The sequence below is a fragment of the Gopherus evgoodei genome, chromosome 7, assembly GCF_007399415.2.
Source record: "Gopherus evgoodei ecotype Sinaloan lineage chromosome 7, rGopEvg1_v1.p, whole genome shotgun sequence".
NCBI lineage: Eukaryota > Metazoa > Chordata > Testudines > Testudinidae > Gopherus > Gopherus evgoodei.
In genome coordinates, this window is record NC_044328.1 from 101,103,915 (window position 1) to 101,120,219 (window position 16,305).

The 16,305-nt window shown below is 57.2% G+C and overlaps 1 protein-coding gene across 1 annotated transcript; it reads right to left on the bottom strand.

Moving 5' to 3' along the window:
- Positions 1 to 752: 752 nt before the first annotated feature.
- FOSL1 (FOS like 1, AP-1 transcription factor subunit) lies at positions 753 to 11,011 on the bottom strand. The gene is made up of 4 exons (XM_030568661.1): positions 10,883 to 11,011; positions 4,252 to 4,494; positions 2,783 to 2,890; positions 753 to 2,340 (listed from the first exon to the last, which is right to left on the bottom strand). Exons 1-4 carry the CDS (start codon positions 11,009 to 11,011, stop codon positions 1,852 to 1,854), a joined length of 969 nt encoding a protein of 322 aa, XP_030424521.1. The 3' UTR covers positions 753 to 1,851.
- Positions 11,012 to 16,305: the final 5,294 nt, after the last annotated feature.

The window sequence follows — 16,305 nt, forward strand, 5'->3', positions numbered from 1 at the left end:
TTTCCTTCAAATGCACCCCTGGGCCAGTAACCCAAGGGCCAAAGATTTAAGTGCCACTTGGCTTCACTTCTAACTTGCTACCTATCGCCCTCATCCCTCCGGGTGGATGCAAATGTCCCAGGGTGAAGATGCTCTTTCCCCAGTTCCAGGAGGTGTCGGAGGCCAGCGAGTGGGAGAGGGGGGCATGGGAGACATGGGACATGGGTGCCACTGATACAAAAGGGGATTGGTTCATGGCATGGCCAGGCCCAGCCCCTGCAGACTGGGTTCAGTGCACTAAACAGCTGCCAGCTAGTGAAGCTACTCCTCTGGTACCAGGGACATGGAGTTGTGGCTGTGCTACAGCAGTGTGTGTGTGTGTGTGTGTGTGTGTGTGTGTGTGTGTGTGTGTGTGAGTGCACGCACATTCCCTCAACAACACAACCAACCCACTGCCCCCCACCCATACTTTCCACTCCATACACACTATTCCCAATTAAAAAAACACACCCCTCCAACAACACCCCGACACTCACACATCCTCATATATCCCCCCACTCCCTATATTCCCCCAACAGTCCACCCTCCATTCCACAACTCTGTATCTGCCCAATGCCCCCCATGCCACATACACCCCCCCAACTCCCTCAAGTCATATACCAACCAACACCTACAGCCCACCCCTCAAACACACACATGAGCTGTCTCTACTTGTTGCTTTTAATTGTCTCTCGAGACACAAGATACCACTGGTAGAAAAATACTCTTTGAGTGACAATAAATAGCATAGAAATGGTAGCTCCAACAATGAACATTGTGCAGTCCAGAGCACGCCCTGCGGTTCTGGATCAGCTTCTGGAACTTGGGAGTAAAAACCAAACCAACCAGTCCTGGTTCTTGGCTGGCCAGCGCTGTACAACCCTGCACACCTGAGGTTGTTCTGGATCAGGGAGTGGGTTCTAGAATGATTGGAGAGGCAGTTTGCAATGTTCAGGTGAGTTCTAGAATGAGGGAATTCTGGAACTGTCAGATGGAGGTCTAGAAACAGCAAGAGAGGTCTGGAACAGCTGAGAGTATTCTCAAATGAGCAATGGCAGCCTAGTAAAGCTAGACCGGTTCTAGAATGAACAAGTTTTGCTAGAATGGTCAGTCGGAGTCTAGAATGAGTGCCTGTTGAACTGGGACATCTGGTTAGGTTCTAGTATGAGACCATGAATGGCTGGGGGGATTCCAGAGCAATCCAGAAGGAGATCAGGAAAGCTCTAGTACATTCCAGGGAAAACACAGCAAGCACAATGGGAATTTTGGGAAGGTTACCACCTCCCAAAAGGAACGGGAGGGTGGGGGTGCTCTGGAACAGACAGGAAGGGGCTGTAGGAGGGTTTGGGATGGTTCTGAAGCACAAGGACATTCTTCTGCAATGATGGTAAAGGGATGGACAGGTTCCTAACTTGAGTAAAGATTCCAGGGAGCCCTGGAATCAAACACCAATGGCAGGGAAGGTTCTAGAATGTCACTGAAAGTTCTAGAGCTCAGGGGGAAATTCCAGATGGATGTGAAATAATTGGGAGCCTGGAATGGAGTGTGGAGGGGGGGCGTGTGTGGTGGAGTGCTTCTAGAATTATCTAGAATGACAATGAAGGTTTGAAAGTGGAAAGGGAGATTCCAGATGTGCCTGGAATGAACAGGAAGTTGGGATAATAAGGAATAGTGCTAGAATGATCACAAAGATACCACAATTGAGGTAAATGGTTCCAGAAGGGCCTGGGATGACAGGGAACAGTTCTAGAATTGTCTGGAACCACATGGAAGGTTCCCGGTCATGAAGCCAGTTCTTGAGCAGGAAGAACAGAGCTGGGGGAGCTGTGCCTGTCAGAGTGCCAGCAGGGTTGGGGAGTTGAGGGAGTCAGATGATTGGTCACCACTGCTGCTCCCACGCCGGTGGGCAGAGCTGCAGGGCTCAGGTGGGAAGGTATGGCCAGCAGGGGGCTCCCCTTCCCCTGGGGCAGGGTAATTGAAGATCAGACTTGGAGTGAAGGGAGTTAGCGAGGGTGTGACCATCAGGGTGGGGGTGTGCAGGGCCTCAGGCTCCAGGACCCCGCTGGGGGGAAGGCTGATCCGTGGGGGCACTGGTGGTGGGGGTCGACGTCTGACTGCTGGGGGAGGCTCCGGGGACTCCTGCTTGACTGGGGGTGGGGCGGACGGCCCCTCCTGCTGCTCCTCCTCTCCCGAGGACTCATCCTGCACTTTGCACACTGGCCGGTGAGCCTCCAAAATCAACTCAAGCCTCTCCTTCTGCTTTTGCAGCTCTGCAATCTCCTTCTGCAGGCCTGACTTCTCCTCCTCCAACTGGTCCGTCTCCTGGGGGGGAAGAGAGGTCAGGGGATGCAGGACAGTTGGGTTCTATTTGTGGCATGGGGAGGGAAGTGGTGTCTAGTGGTTAGAGTCGGGGGGGACTGGAAGTCCTGACTGTCAGTAAAATCCCCAGCTCTGGGAGGGGAGTGGGATCTGGTGGGTTAGCACAGGAGAGGATGGGGGATGAGATGCCTGGTTCTGTCCCCAGCTCTAGGAGTGGGAAGGGCAATCTTGCCCAAGAGCCATCACAGTTCACGTGGCTTTGATCCTATCTCTTGCCGCGCCAGGCAGGTTCAGAACTTGCATGGGCAACCTCCAATGAGAACTAAAGAGGGAGTCAGCACAGGGACTCTGCCCTCACAGCCAGGGCTGGCCCTAATGCCCCTTCATGGTGCTGGGGGTTCTGTGCTGCGGGGAGTGCTGGGGTGACTCAGTAGGGGGTGTTCACCATTTGCAGACAGTCCGTTAGCTCTTTCCTCCGGTTCCGGCACTTTGCTGCAGCCAGTTTGTTCCTCTCTCGTCTTACCCTGCGCCGCTCCTCTTCCTCGGGGGTCATCTGAAGTGGGGGCAAGAGGGGGCAGGGGATTTCAAATGAGTGACACTGATGCCATATCTATCCCCTTCTATTCCGGTCCATGGGCAACTGCCATGGACCAGGTCCTTGTTAGGCTTTCACCCCAAGGAATAATACCCACAGGGATCCCTCACAGTGCATTAAAGATGCAGCCACCTCTGGGGTGGAGCATGGGGGGCTTCTTATACAGGGATCCATAACTCAGTGCTGAGATAAGACTGGGCTACTTTTCTAGTTCAGGTGGGGGGATTAGCTTTGGGGGAGGTATATGGGGATGGGGGGAGCAGAAGGGTCATTTGGGGACATGGCAAACCTCCCCAAGGGTTAAAGTCTGAGTTGGGGGAGTCAGCCCTCTCTGGCCCCGGTAGCTTCCGATGTTGCCTGGATTCCACAGGCTGGGGTGGTTGGGGAGGGAACACTCCCCGTATGCTGCTGGCCCCAGTGCCCCTTCCCTGAGTCATCCTGTGGCTCCATGACTCAGCATGCTGTCATTTCCTCTCCTGCCTGCCCCTGGGGTGTGAAGCCAAACGTCCCAGCCAAATCCCAGCTTGAATGATTCCCTTCTAAGACTAGAATGGGGTCTAGTGGTTACAGCAATAGCTCTGGGAGCCAGGGTTCCTGAGTTCTAGTTCTGAAAGGGGAGTAGTGTCTAGTGGTCAGATCAAAGGGGCTGGCAGCCAGGGGTATGGGAGGGGCGTGGGATCTAGTGGTCTGAGCAGGTGGGGTGGCAGCCAGGGCTCTGGGAGGAGCATGGGGTCTGGTGATCAGAGCAGTGGGACTGGCAGCCAGGGCTCTAGGAAGGGAGTGGGGTCTGGTGGTCAGAGCAGTGGGGCTGGCAGCCAGGGCTCCTGGGGGTTATCCCCAGCTCTCTGTGTGGGGACAGTGCTCCAAACCGGCCTCGCTAAGCATTTGGAGAGCTCCGGATGGACAGCGCCCTGTGTCCTGCCCGCGGTTCCGATGTTAGCCACTAGGTGGCCCCGCTGCCCTGTGGCGTTTGTGCCAGGGGGCCCAGCCCTAGGGCAGAATGAGTGCCAGCCACCCTTACTTGGTTCTTGTGGGAGAAAGGGCCGCACCTCCCCCCAGCCCAGGTGAAGCCCTGCTTCCCTCTTCCAGCCACTGCGAATCAGGGGGCAGCCTCCCACTGTCCTGGGGATTTGGAGTGGCAAACTGAGGCACGGAGCAACACACACCCCGGATTCCTGTCTCCCACCCCTCCCCCTCTCTAACCCTCTACATCCCACTCCCCTCCTGAATCTGCGGGTGGAACCAAGGAGTCCAGCTCCCAGCCCCCTGGGCTAGGCATTCGCCCCTCCCGCTCCCACTCCAATAACTGCCCTACTCACATGCTCACTATGCCTCCGACGTATGCCAGGGGTTGGCCCAATGGTGCGGATGACGCCTGGGCGGGCCCCGGCAGGGTAGGGGCCATAGGGGCGGGGGTATGGGGCAGCTGTGAAGGAGGAGGGCGAGGAGCAGGCGTTGAGCATCGTGGGCCGAACCATCCACTGCAGGTCCTGGCTGGAGGTGATGGTATTGAGGCTGGGAACGAAGCTGGCAGCCCCTGTGCTCGGACCTGGGGGGAACTTCTGTGCAGACAAGAGGAGGCAGCAGTTAGAGGGGGAGGGGAGCTGGGTGCATTGTAATCAAAGAGGGTTCCCCATTGCTATGGGCTGCACAGGGGGCAGGACTGACACACAGGGCAGTTCTGGCTGCAGCTAGCAGAGGGCAGCACTGCCAGCATTTGGTGCTTCCAAATAAAGATCCCCATTGCCATGGGCACCCGGGCATGGGGGAAACATTCCAGCCTGCAGAGGGGGCCCTGGCTTGGCTTAGGGGCCAGGGGCCAGCGGTGAATTGCCCCAGGAGCAAATCCTGGGTCCCCCTCTGCATTCAGTCTCCTTGTGACCTCAGAGATCCTTGGAGGCAGCATGTCTAGGATGCAGGGAGGGAGGGGGCTGGGAATCAGGACCCCTGGGTTCTCCTCCAAGCTCTGGCAGAGGAATGGAGTGTAGTGGGTTGGAGCAGGGAGGCTGGAGTCAAGTCACTTGCGTTCTCCGTCTGACCCTAGGAAGGGAGTGACATCTAATGGATATGGGGTGGGTTGCGGAGGGGGCTGGGATACAGGACTCCTGGGTTAAATTCCCCACTCTAACCCCTGACAACATGGGAGCTCAGATGAGTCATTACATCTCTCCTTGGGGAAGGCTCCCTAGTGGTACAATGGGAAAACACAGAGAGGCAGAAAATAGAACAGGCTGATGTTCATAAAGTCGGGGAAAGGAAAGAATTCCTTGCCTCATGGGACTGGTGGGTGAAACTCTGCCCTGGGGGCTGCAGGAGGTCAGACAGGTGATCAGAGTGGTTTCCTGGCTTTAAAGTGACTGGCTTTGTGAAGTGAGGGAAGGGGCTGCTATTTTAAAAAAAACAAACAGGGAAATTCCAGGTTTACATTGAGGGGAAAAAAACATTTTGTTAATGGAAATTGCCAGTGTCCGGCTGAGCCTGGAGACGACTTCAGAGGTCTGACGCCAGGTCAAATACTACACTGGGGCTCAGGACTCCTGGCTCCTGCCATGGACCTGGGGAAGGGCCTTTCGCCTCTTAATGCCTCCAGTGCCCCTTCACTGAGTATATGGCCAGAAAGGACCATTGTGATCATCTAGTCTGAGCTCCTGCATAGCCCAGCCCCTAGGACGGCCCTGAACTAATTCCTGGGTGAATTAAAGCAGACGTGTTAGAAAACCATCCTGCCTGGTTTTCACAGCTGCCAGCGCTGGCGGTTTGTCTTGGGAGGCAGGGACTGTCTCTTATTGTGTGTCCACAAAGCACCTGGGACAATGGGATCCCCTTCCCCTCTCAGCCTACAGTCCCTAGGTGATGCCCTAATGCACAAGCTAACCAGGAAAGAGGTACAGCTCCTCCGAGTACAATACACTCGACATAATTGTAAAGTGCCCCTTTGTCATTCAACACATGTCCCCATGCCCCTGATGAGGTTTCAGAAGGTTCCATATTTAACATCCCTCCCCTATTCCCCTCCCACATTATTGGATCTGACAGTTCGTTTCACCCTTCACCCTCTGTGACAACATGGGGATTTTCTGTAACATTATTATGAAGCCTCTGTGTTCCTCAGTTTCCCTCTGTACTTTGCATTGCTGCCCAGTGGAGGAAAAGGGTTACATCTGCTTTTGGGGGCAGTGAGGATGGAAGGAACCGTGTGGGTGCTGTCTGGCCCACAGGGAATGGGTCTTTAAGGAACTGATTGAAATAGACCCAGACCAAGAGAGGGACCAGAGAGACAATGGCAGCACCAACAATTGTGCAGCAGAGGGCAGATTCCGTGGGTGGGGTTGTGAACTCAGCTTGGCCCTGCCTGGAGACAAAGAACTGGGAGGTGGCTTCTGGAGCAGGCTGGCTATTTGCACTTGGGACTGACAGAGGGTCAGGGGGAACAACAGAGTCTGAAATGGAATTGCCTACAGCTGCGCTGGTGGGTTGCTCTGGCTTGGCTGGATGGACTATGTCTTAACCTGTAGTTCTCTGTGCTACCCCAAGGACTTCCAGTGCAGAGTTGCAGGTGACTAAAGGCCCCACCTGTTTGGCAAGGGCTGTCTGGCATCACTGCATGTGCATCCTGAGGTGCATGAGTCCCTGAAGAGTGGACAAGCCTCTGACTAGAGTCTGTCTCAGCTGCACTGGCTGGGCAGCACACCTGGTGTGTCGCAGGAGGGCTGGACCCAGAGGCTCAACATTAGCGGTGGCATGGCCCACCCTGAAGAAAAAGTGGGGCCCATTGCTGAAGCGGTTCCTCCAAGAGCCTGTTTAAAACCATGGCCCAGCCCTGAGCCTGTGGATCTGTGAACCCTCCCACCCCAGTGCTGATGTGTTGTGGTTAGAAATGCTGTAGGTGGGCTCTAGCTCCCAACAGTCAAACAAGGAGGGGGTGGGGGAGATTCTGTGGCCTGCGTTGTGCAGGAGGTCAGACTAGACCAGGGGTAGGCAACCTATGGCACGCACGCAAGCTGATTTTAAGTGGCATTCACACTGCTCGGGTCCTGGCCACTGGTCCAGGGGGCTCTGCATTTTAATTTAATTTTAAATGAAGCTTCTTAAACATTTTAAAAACCTTATTTACTTTACATACAACAATAGTTTAGTTATATATTATAGACTTATAGAAAGAGACCTTCTAAAAACGTTAACATGTATTACTAGCACACAAAACCTTAAATTAAAGTGAATCAATGAAGACTCGGCACAGCACTTCTGAAAGGCTGCTGACCTCTGGACTAGACAATCATAATGGGCCCTTCTGACTTTAAAGTCTATGAGTCTATGATTTTTAACCCACCCTGCTGGCTTTGGGATTTTAAAACCAGAATCAGTGCAGAGACTTCTCTCGGGGTTAAACCTTTGGGGTTCATGGGATAATCCAAATCCTGAAATCCCCATTTTACAGATGGGGAACTGAGGCACAATCAGCAGCAAAAGGGATTTGCCCTGGTTCACAGAGCAAGTCATAGGCACAGAACCCAGGAGTCCTAACTCCCAGTTCCCTCTTCTTCTCCCCCACCCCCCAACAGTAGACTCGCCTCACCTCCCAGAGCTGGGAATGGAACCCAGGAGCCCTAACTATTAGGCCCTATGTCACCTGGCAGTGCCTCCTTTAAGCCCTCAGACAAAGCCCCTTCCATCCCATACTCAGCCTATCTGAATCAATACAAAGCTGTTCTGAAAGCATTTACAGCTCATGTTGTCTCTGAGCATGATGGCCAGTCACTGGCTGGGGGCTCCGACCCTCCCATCCCAAAGGCACAGGTCCTCATAGGCTTTGGGAGAATCCCCACTGGTGATTGGCAGTATAGTGTGTAGGATACACAGCTACATAGTCAGGATTCCATTCAGCAGGGGACAGAGTGGTACAGGCAGAGCAGCTGGTTTGGTGCAATAGGCAGAGGGGCAGATACCTTGCTAGTGCCATGCCATGCCCACTGTTTGCCTCCTGCCCAGACTTAGGGGTGCTCATACTTATTACATGAATGGAGCCAAACAGGAAGGTTTAGAGTCACTTCCCAGCCTCATCACCTTTTTAGGAGTTGGTGAATGTCAGGGCAGAGCCCAGACATGGGGCAAAGGAATTCAGCTCCTTGGTGCCAGGACCAAGGGACTGGCAGCCTCAGGGGATGGAGAACAGGATACAGGACCCTTTCCCTTGAGTGAGCACCAGCTCCAATCCAGTCTCCATGCTGCAAGACAGGCCGGCTCAGGGGGATGGGGTTGGGATATGGGGTCTTCCCTTCTAGAAGACACCAGCTCGGATCCAACCCCAGAGCCACGGCATGACAGCTGCTTCTGTCCATGCCCATTGGGTGGCCCCCATGTAAAAAGAATTTGCTCTCAACATAGTGCATGGGGCCTGTCCCCACCTCAGCACTAGCCAGTCCTCTCAGCAACAGAGAGACCAAGGGCTCAATGGGGCACAGAGACCAAGCACCTGCCAGGTGACAGAGGGCCCCGTGCTGCCACTCTGGGCACACAGTGGTGATTTCAGCTCCCAGGGCCAGAGTCACATTGATCCTCTGGCATGCTCCCGCATGTCAACAGCAGGGTGTGTGCAGAAATCCTGCCCCAAGATAACCCTCCCTGTGTCCTCCCCACCCCTTGACCCAGTTTTCCTGGCCTAGTGGGTCCCTCCCCACCTCTGGCGTCAGGGCCCAGCTCACTGTGCTACCTACTGGTGCAGCCCAGCCCTGGGGCAGCAGACTGGCCACACCTTCTGCGTCAGACAGAGTACACCCCGGAGGAAATACTGCCCCAGGGACTTGGGACTGCCCCAAAACACAAAGGGGGCTGGGCATGGGAGCAGAGCTTCCCAGGCACTGAATCTTGGCTGCCATCCTACCTGGGGCTAGTGGTTAGAGAAGCTGGGTCTGGGAGCCAGGACTCCTGGGTTCGCTCTGGGAAGGGAGCAGAGTCTGTTGGGTTAGAGCAGGTTCTCTTTGCAACTCCTGGGTTCTCTTTGCAGCTGTGGCAGGAGAGTGGGAGTGGTGGGTTGGGGGAGGGGAGGGAAGCTGGGCGTCAGGTTGCCTGGGGTCTCTGTACCCTGTGTGGCAGCTGTTCACAGGGGGGCTGGCAGGCACTGCAGCTGGCTTTGGGGTGGGGCTGGCAGCTGTCGCAGAGGCGCCCTTATGCAAGAGGAAATTGCTGAGGAATCTTGGCTCCCTGGGACACAGGCTGGGGTGAGTGGAGGGGCCACCGGGGTGAGCCCAGCCCGTGACTCAGCCCCGCCGGTTCAGGTGACTCACCCGGCATGACTTGGCACCGGGAGCGGGGTGCCTCGGGAGCCAGCGGAGAGGGGAGCAAGAAGGGAATTCCCCGATTCGCTTCCCATCTCCAGGTCTGTCCTGGTGCCACCTTCTGCCGTAGCCTGGAGCCCCAGCCCCACGCCCCACAACTCTCATCCAGCCGCTGGGGGAGGGGGGTGTCTCACAATTTGCCAGCGGGGGAGGGCGGGTGGGGGGCTGGGAGTGTGTCCAGCCCTGAGGTCTGTCTACCCCCCGCACACACACACACAGGGCTACCTGGGTCCCCACCGCTGGCTCCGGACAGCCCAGAAAGGGAGGCGAGTCTTAAACCCTGCCCGGGGAGAACTGGCAAAACAGTTTAACCCCCCCCCCTTTTCAGCCCTGGGGCTAACCTTCCGGTCCCGTCCTGCGGGGCACGGAGGTGCCAGGAGGTGAAGTGGGTGCCCAAGAGAAAGGGGAGCAGACCAGGCACAGAACCCAGGAGTCCTGGCTCCCCTCCGCCTGCTCTAGCCCCCGAGCCCCCGCTTCCCTCCCTGAGCTAAAGCACCGTGTGTCGGTCAGCCCACAAACCCGCTGAGGATGGACACCCTGGTGCACGTGCTTCCGCAGCCCCCTCCTGGCTGGGATAAACTGTGTGCCATAACCCCTGTAGGAGGGCACCTGGCGAGGAGTCCCCTCCGCTGGTATAGGTGACTCTGGGGTGTCTCCCTGCAGCTGCCGCTATGTGGCTGGGCGGGGGCAGGGACACGGACACCCCAGGCCCGCATAGCGCCAGATCACTCAAGGGTCTATGACCCGGGCGCTCAGGCAGCAGCGGACGAGGGGAGCCCCCCCCCCACAATCGGTCTGCTGTAGAGCGCCAGGTGGGGGAACCCCCTGCATTCCCCAGCCATCGGCACGCGAGTGCCTGCGTGCTGGAAGGGGGAGGGGGTCAAAGCAGCGGCTGCCACGCGGTGGGGTGAATCAACCCAGAGTATTAGTCACCCCCACCCCCACCCACGACACAGAGTGAGAAATGAGAGGGCAAGTAAACAGCCTGGGAAAGGCTGGAGCAGGGCGGAAGGGGATCAGTGACTGGTGAAATAGGGCAGAGGTGGCTGGCAGTGCTTGGGGGTGTGGAGGAGCAAGGGCTGGACAGAAAAGGAAAGGTGGGGGGAGATAGAAGGTGGGTGTCTATGGACAGCTGGGAATGGGGATGGCTAGAGACTAGATTAGCCACAGGGGTGGGGATGGGGACAGACTGACAGACAGTGGGGGACAGGGGCGCTGGGACAATTTGTATAGTGGGGGAGCTGAGAGCCACTGAACCAAAATGTAACCCTGGATATGATGGGAATCACTTCAAACCAGGACCCCCCAGCACCTGCTGCAGGAGGAGAGTGTATGGGAACAGAGGGACAGACAGAGGAGGAGGTGTGTATGGGGGCGGACAGACAGGGGCAGGTTTGCATGGGGACGGGGCCAGACAGCGGAGGAGGTGTGCACCGGGGCGGACAGACAGACAAGGGGAGCTGTGCACCGGGGCGGACGGGCAGACAGGTGTGCATGGGAACGGACAGACAGGGATGTGTGAATGAGGACGGACGGACAGACACAGGGGAGTGTGTGTGGGGACAAACAGACAGACCAGCCGAGCTCTCGGCCCTTTGCCCCGCTCGCCCCTTACCTGCTGCGCTGCTCCCGGAGTCCCTGCGGCGGCGGCCGGGCCCATGCTGCGCAGGGCAGGGTGCTGTGGGCGAGGGTTGTACGAGGGTCCCGGGCCGTCCGCACTGCCCGCTCCATAGTCCCTGAACATGCCTGGCTCTGCGCTGGGGCTGTGCTGTGCCTAGGTCAGTCCGGCGAGCGCCTCTGAACTGCCTCCCGCCCCTCCCGCCTGGGTACTTTTTTATGAATGGGAACTCCGGGGCTGCCTCACTTTAAGCTGGGGGAGGGGAGGGGAGGGGCGAGTCCCACCCCGCGCCCTTTTCAAGCCGTCAAGGAAGCAGGGAATCCCCTCTTTAACAACCCACCCCCACTCCTCTGGACCCTATTCAATTAAGATGCACCCTTCTGCACGGAATCGAGTTTGGTCAGAGCCTAAAAGGTCAGCAAAGTCAATATTTCCCCCCTATTCTAAATCTATTTGGTACAGTCCGAGGATTGACTCAGTGCTCGGTGACGTAGATATCCATATATAGTTTGATTTCCTTCGGCTTGCTGTGCAATAGTAAAGGATTCCCCTCTGTGTTTGTTTCCAAGCTCTGTTTGTTCAAGATGCGTTTCAAGGAATTCGGCTTAAGATAAAAATACGCCCCCCGCCAGTACTACAATAACAACATCACACAAACACCCACACCTGTACACCACCACACGCATCCTGAACTTCACACACGCCTGTACAAGCCCCCACAAGGTACCACAGCCCCCCCCCGACAGACACCGTATTATAGCACATGCCCTGTACACCACCACCGCACACATCTCTGTACAACACATAGCTGTGCCCCATCGCTGCACACACCCATCGCTGCACAGCCACACACACACTGCACAACTACATGCATCGCTGTGCACACAAAAATACACAGCCTGCACAACGATGTACAACCCTAAACAAAGACAGACACACACACACATCAGGCCAGGTAGTTTGTTTTCACACGTCAAAGATGCAAACATCCCCCCCCGACTCTTCCCTCCCCCACATGCTCATGCAGTAAATGAATTCGAGGCTGGGTAGGACCCCACGGCCAATGGGAAGCCCAGGCCGGGACACTCTCGGAGCCAGGGGGCCTAGGAAAGGAATTGAGAGAGAGAGACAGAGAGAGAGGTGAGCAAAGGGGCCTCCGATTGGTCCAGAGATAGGAAAGTGCCTGGATGGGGTGGCTAGACAGACCAAGGAGTGTGTTGAGTGAAAGGGAGAGAGGGGGTGTGTGAATGGATAGATGGGGGTGTGCATGGGGATGGGTGGATACAGGCGAAAGTGGCACAGGGAATGGGGGCAGAGGGTCCCTGTGACCATGCGGAAGGGGGGGAGTCAGGGAATAGGAGTCCCTGTGACCCTACAGGGGAAGGTGGGAGACAGGGGCAATTTATAGGTGGGACCCTGCCCCTCTGCAGATGCCAGGCACTGCCAATTTCTGGGGCTGAGCAGCTGGGCCAGACCCAATGAGATTATGGTATACCCTGTGAATCCCCCCAATACCCTGTCATCAGAACAAGAACCCTGCAACCCAACACAGGCAGGGACCCCTGCAATCTGGCTGCCCCCTCCCCTCTGCAGTATCACAGAGAGCCCCTGCCCCCTGATCCTGGCTCTCCCACCCTCCCTCACTGATGATAGCCTCAGGTTACCCCTCCCGCTAAGAAACAAGCCACTGGAAGATACCCTAGCGTGGAGAATGGAAGTGTCCAGCTAAGGTGGTGGGCTGGGAGTCAGGACTCCTGTATTCCGTCCCCAAATTTGGTGGTGGTGGTGGGGTTGGACTATTGGGTTATAGCGGGGGCTAGGGCCAAGACACCTGGAAGGGAATGGGGTCTAGTCGGTTAGGGGGACTGGGAGTCAGGACTCCTGGGTTTCATACATAGCTCTGGGAGGAGAGTAGGAGCACTGGTTTCTCTCTCTCTCTCTGAGTGGGCTGGGCGGGGGGGTGGGGGTGGGGGGTGTAAATTCCTGACACAGCAGCCTCTGGTCACCTTCAGAATCAGGAACTGAAAGCGACTACCAGTGAAACAGACAGGGCTGGGCTCCCTGCAGAGAATGAAAGCATGTCCCGCAGGCTTCCCACAGCCATAAGGAGCCTAACAGTGTTCGTTATCTCTCATTACTGGTTGGAGACCCCAGAGAGATTGGGACCCCCGGCACTGCACAAAACACAGTGAGAGACAGGCGGGAGGGGGGGGGAGAAACTAAGGCAGAGAGGAACAGACTCCCCTAAGGTCACACAGCAGGTCATTGGGGGAGCGGGGAATGAAACCCAGGGTCCTGGCTCCCAGACCCCACCCTCGTTTTAACCACCAGAACCCCCCTCCAAGTACCAGGAGTCCTAGCTCCTCCCCCGAAGCTTCAAAACAAACACCTTTTCTGGAAGATGGCCACAGGGTGGGGGTCCAGTATCTGTTCCTGTTCCAGGCGCCATGACCCCCCCCCGTGAGGGTTAACGATCCCTCTCCCCAAGGAACGGGACAGGATGTGAGACACAGGAATGTGGATGATCTCATGCTCCCGGTGACTAACCTGGCAGGAATGGGGGGCAGAGAGCAGCCAGCTGGCACCTCGCCACCAGCCTTGGGGAGCAATGAGAAGTGGGGGGACATAGCTGGCTCCCACCCTGGGTACTGGCCCCCCTGCTCCCCAGTATTAAACCCTGAGCACAGAGCAGTGGAGTCACCACAGTTCCCTGGGGACTATCATGGGACAGTTGCTGGGAGGCTGCCGGTTGGGGCTGAGGGGCACCAGCAGAGCCACATGAGGAGGGGGAGCCCAGGGCTGGGATAGCAGGGGGCTGCAGACTGGCACTGAGGGGCACTAGCAGAGCTGGGTGGGGGGAGGGGAGTCCAGGGCTGGGATAGCAGGGGGCTGCAGGCTGGCACTGAGGGGCACTAGCAGAGCTGGGTGGGGGGAGCCCAGGGCTGGGATAGCAGGAGGATGAAGGCTGGCACTGAGGGGCACTAGCAGAGCTGGGTGGGGGGAGGGGAGCCCAGGGCTGGGATAGCAGGAGGCTGCAGGCTGGCACTGAGGGGCACTAGCAGAGCTGGGTGGGGGGAGCCCAGGGCTGGGATAGCAGGGGGCTGCAGGCTGGCACTGAGGGGCACTAGCAGAGCTGGGTGGGGGGAGCCCAGGGCTGGGATAGCAGGGGGCTGCAGGCTGGCACTGAGGGGCACTAGCAGAGCTGGGTGGGGGGAGCCCAGGGCTGGGATAGCAGAGGGATGCAGGCTGGCACTGAGGGGCACTAGCAGAGCTGGGTGGGGGGAGCCCAGAGCTGGGATAGCAGAAGACTGCAGGCTGGCATTGGGGGCACTAACAGAGCTGCACTGCGTGTGTCGCAGCCTTTCAAACTGCCCGGTCACCTTACTCCACACTTGAAAGCAGCAGCAGCTTCCTGCAGGTTCCTGGAGAGCAATGGAGCTGTGCGGAGGGGATTTCCACAGGCTCCCGCCAAATCTGCAGCACGTGGCACTCACAAGAGCTTGTGGCTGCCAGGAATGAGGCAGGGCCCCTCTGTTTCTATGGAGGGAATGGGAGAATGGGCCAAATCCCAAACAGGAGACAGCCGAGAGCTCTGTATACTCACTCACTTACTCACCCTTCCTTTTCCTCCTGACTTTACTCACTCTGGCGGCTTGAGGTTTGGATCCCAGCCTAATGCAGCACAGATTCAGGGCTGGGATAACAGGGGCTGCAAGTCTGGGTTGAGTGGCACAAGGAGAGATGGGGGGTGGCGACCCAGGGCTGGGATAGCAGGGGGGCTTCAAGTCCAGAGGGAGAGCTACCCGTGTGGAATTCAAGGACAACAGGGTACCAGTGTTACCATCTCCTGGGACACTTCAAACTGCTCCTTCTATCCATGGTCCATGTTAACCCCTTGCATGCTAGAGCAGAGGTCCTGGGTCCTGCAGTGCATGGGGGAGAGGCTGCCTGAAGATCACCAGCCATGTGCTCAGCCTCATCCTCCCTCTAGCTGCTGAGTTGCCACGGTCTCTTTGTGTAGTGGTTCCCTGGGGATATTCCTTCCTCACCCCCACCCCCACCCCGTTTAGAGGCCTCCTTCTGCTCTGAGTCTCCAATACTGTCCGACTGGGGCCCCTCAGGATGAGATGGTTCAAGTGCCATTGGCCTGGGGGGATCTCTGCCCATCCCGATCTTGGACCCAACGGTGGGGGGTGTAGGACACCCCCCAACTCCTCCCAGAGCTGGGAGAGAATGCAGGAGTCCCCTCCCCCACCCTGCTCTAAAAGCCAGCAAATCCCACAGCTCTTCCAGCATCCCAGTAAAACATCTGCCTGGCTTGGCCTAATAGAGAGGCTCTGGAGCTGTGCCCTTCACCAAAACCAGTTTTTCCCCCTCCCCTCACTCTTGCCTGTCCCCAGCCCCATTCCCCTGAAGCCCTTCCCCCCATTCCTACAGACTTCAGGTACTGGCAGTGCCATACAGAATGCAGGGAGAAGATCCCTGGGAGCCAGGACTCCTGGGTTCTATTCCCAGCTCAGGCAGGCAGTTGTATGGCATCCCCTTAGCACCAGGGGAGGGCCCTCCTTGGGCTTAAGGCAAATGGTACCAGGATGGCATACTGGGTTGTTGGCACCATGCCCAGCCAGTGCCCTGTCCTGGAGCCAGCGGGAGCAGGAGGGAGCCTTCAACTCAATCATCTCAGGGCTGGAAGATACTTGAAGAAAAAAAATCAGAATGGATGAGACACAGAGCAAAGGAGGGAGCAGACAAGGGGCCTTTCTCCTCTTGGAGCACTGGCTCTGCTCTCACCCCAGGCTTGCTCAGGGGATTGGGCAAGGGGCTACAGAACCTCTACGGGGCACCAGGTCCAATCCAGACCCAGGTCATTCATAACTGCAGGCCATTACCAGCTCTGCTGGTGGATTAAGTTGTGGGCCCCCCTGCGGGCAGCTGAAGCAGAGAGGCCAAGGGCTGAATGGTGCAGTGACAGCCAACGCCCCTGTGGAAGGGGGTCGCAGCAGGCCATTTGGGGAAAGGGGTCTCCATGCTGCTGCCCCATTTTAGGACAAGGAGAATCCCAGGTCCAGGAGCACCAAGTTGGTCCTGACTGTGCCCCTGTATCTGGCACAGCCCAGACCTCACCTCTTCCTTCCCCACAGGACCCAGAGTCTCATCCCCCTCTGAATCACTGCAGGCCTCTGGCACGTTCCTCTGCCCAGGCGCCTGTCATTCCAACCCCATGAGCTGGAGGATCTCCAGCACCGAGAGAGATTTCCTGCCCTCTGTGCTCCCAGCTTGCAATCATCAGCCACTGGGCCTCAGCCAAAGCAGCAGGTTTCCATGCTAAGCAGAGTCCAGCTGGGTCAGTGTAGGATGGGAGACCTGTACTTCAGGGGGAGAGGCTCTCCAAATAGCCCCTCCCCCCCAACTGTCAGACA

Bases quoted from the DNA above. Each gene is read 5' to 3' on its own strand.
- FOSL1 (XM_030568661.1), bottom strand. From the start codon at position 11,011: ATGTTCAGGGACTATGGAGCGGGCAGTGCGGACGGCCCGGGACCCTCG. The intron at 4,495-10,882 runs GTAAGGGGCGAG...TTGTCTGCACAG, and splicing joins CTCCGGGAGCAGCGCAGCAG to AAGTTCCCCCCAGGTCCGAG. The intron at 2,891-4,251 runs GTGAGTAGGGCA...CCCCCACTTCAG, and splicing joins GTCGGAGGCATAGTGAGCAT to ATGACCCCCGAGGAAGAGGA.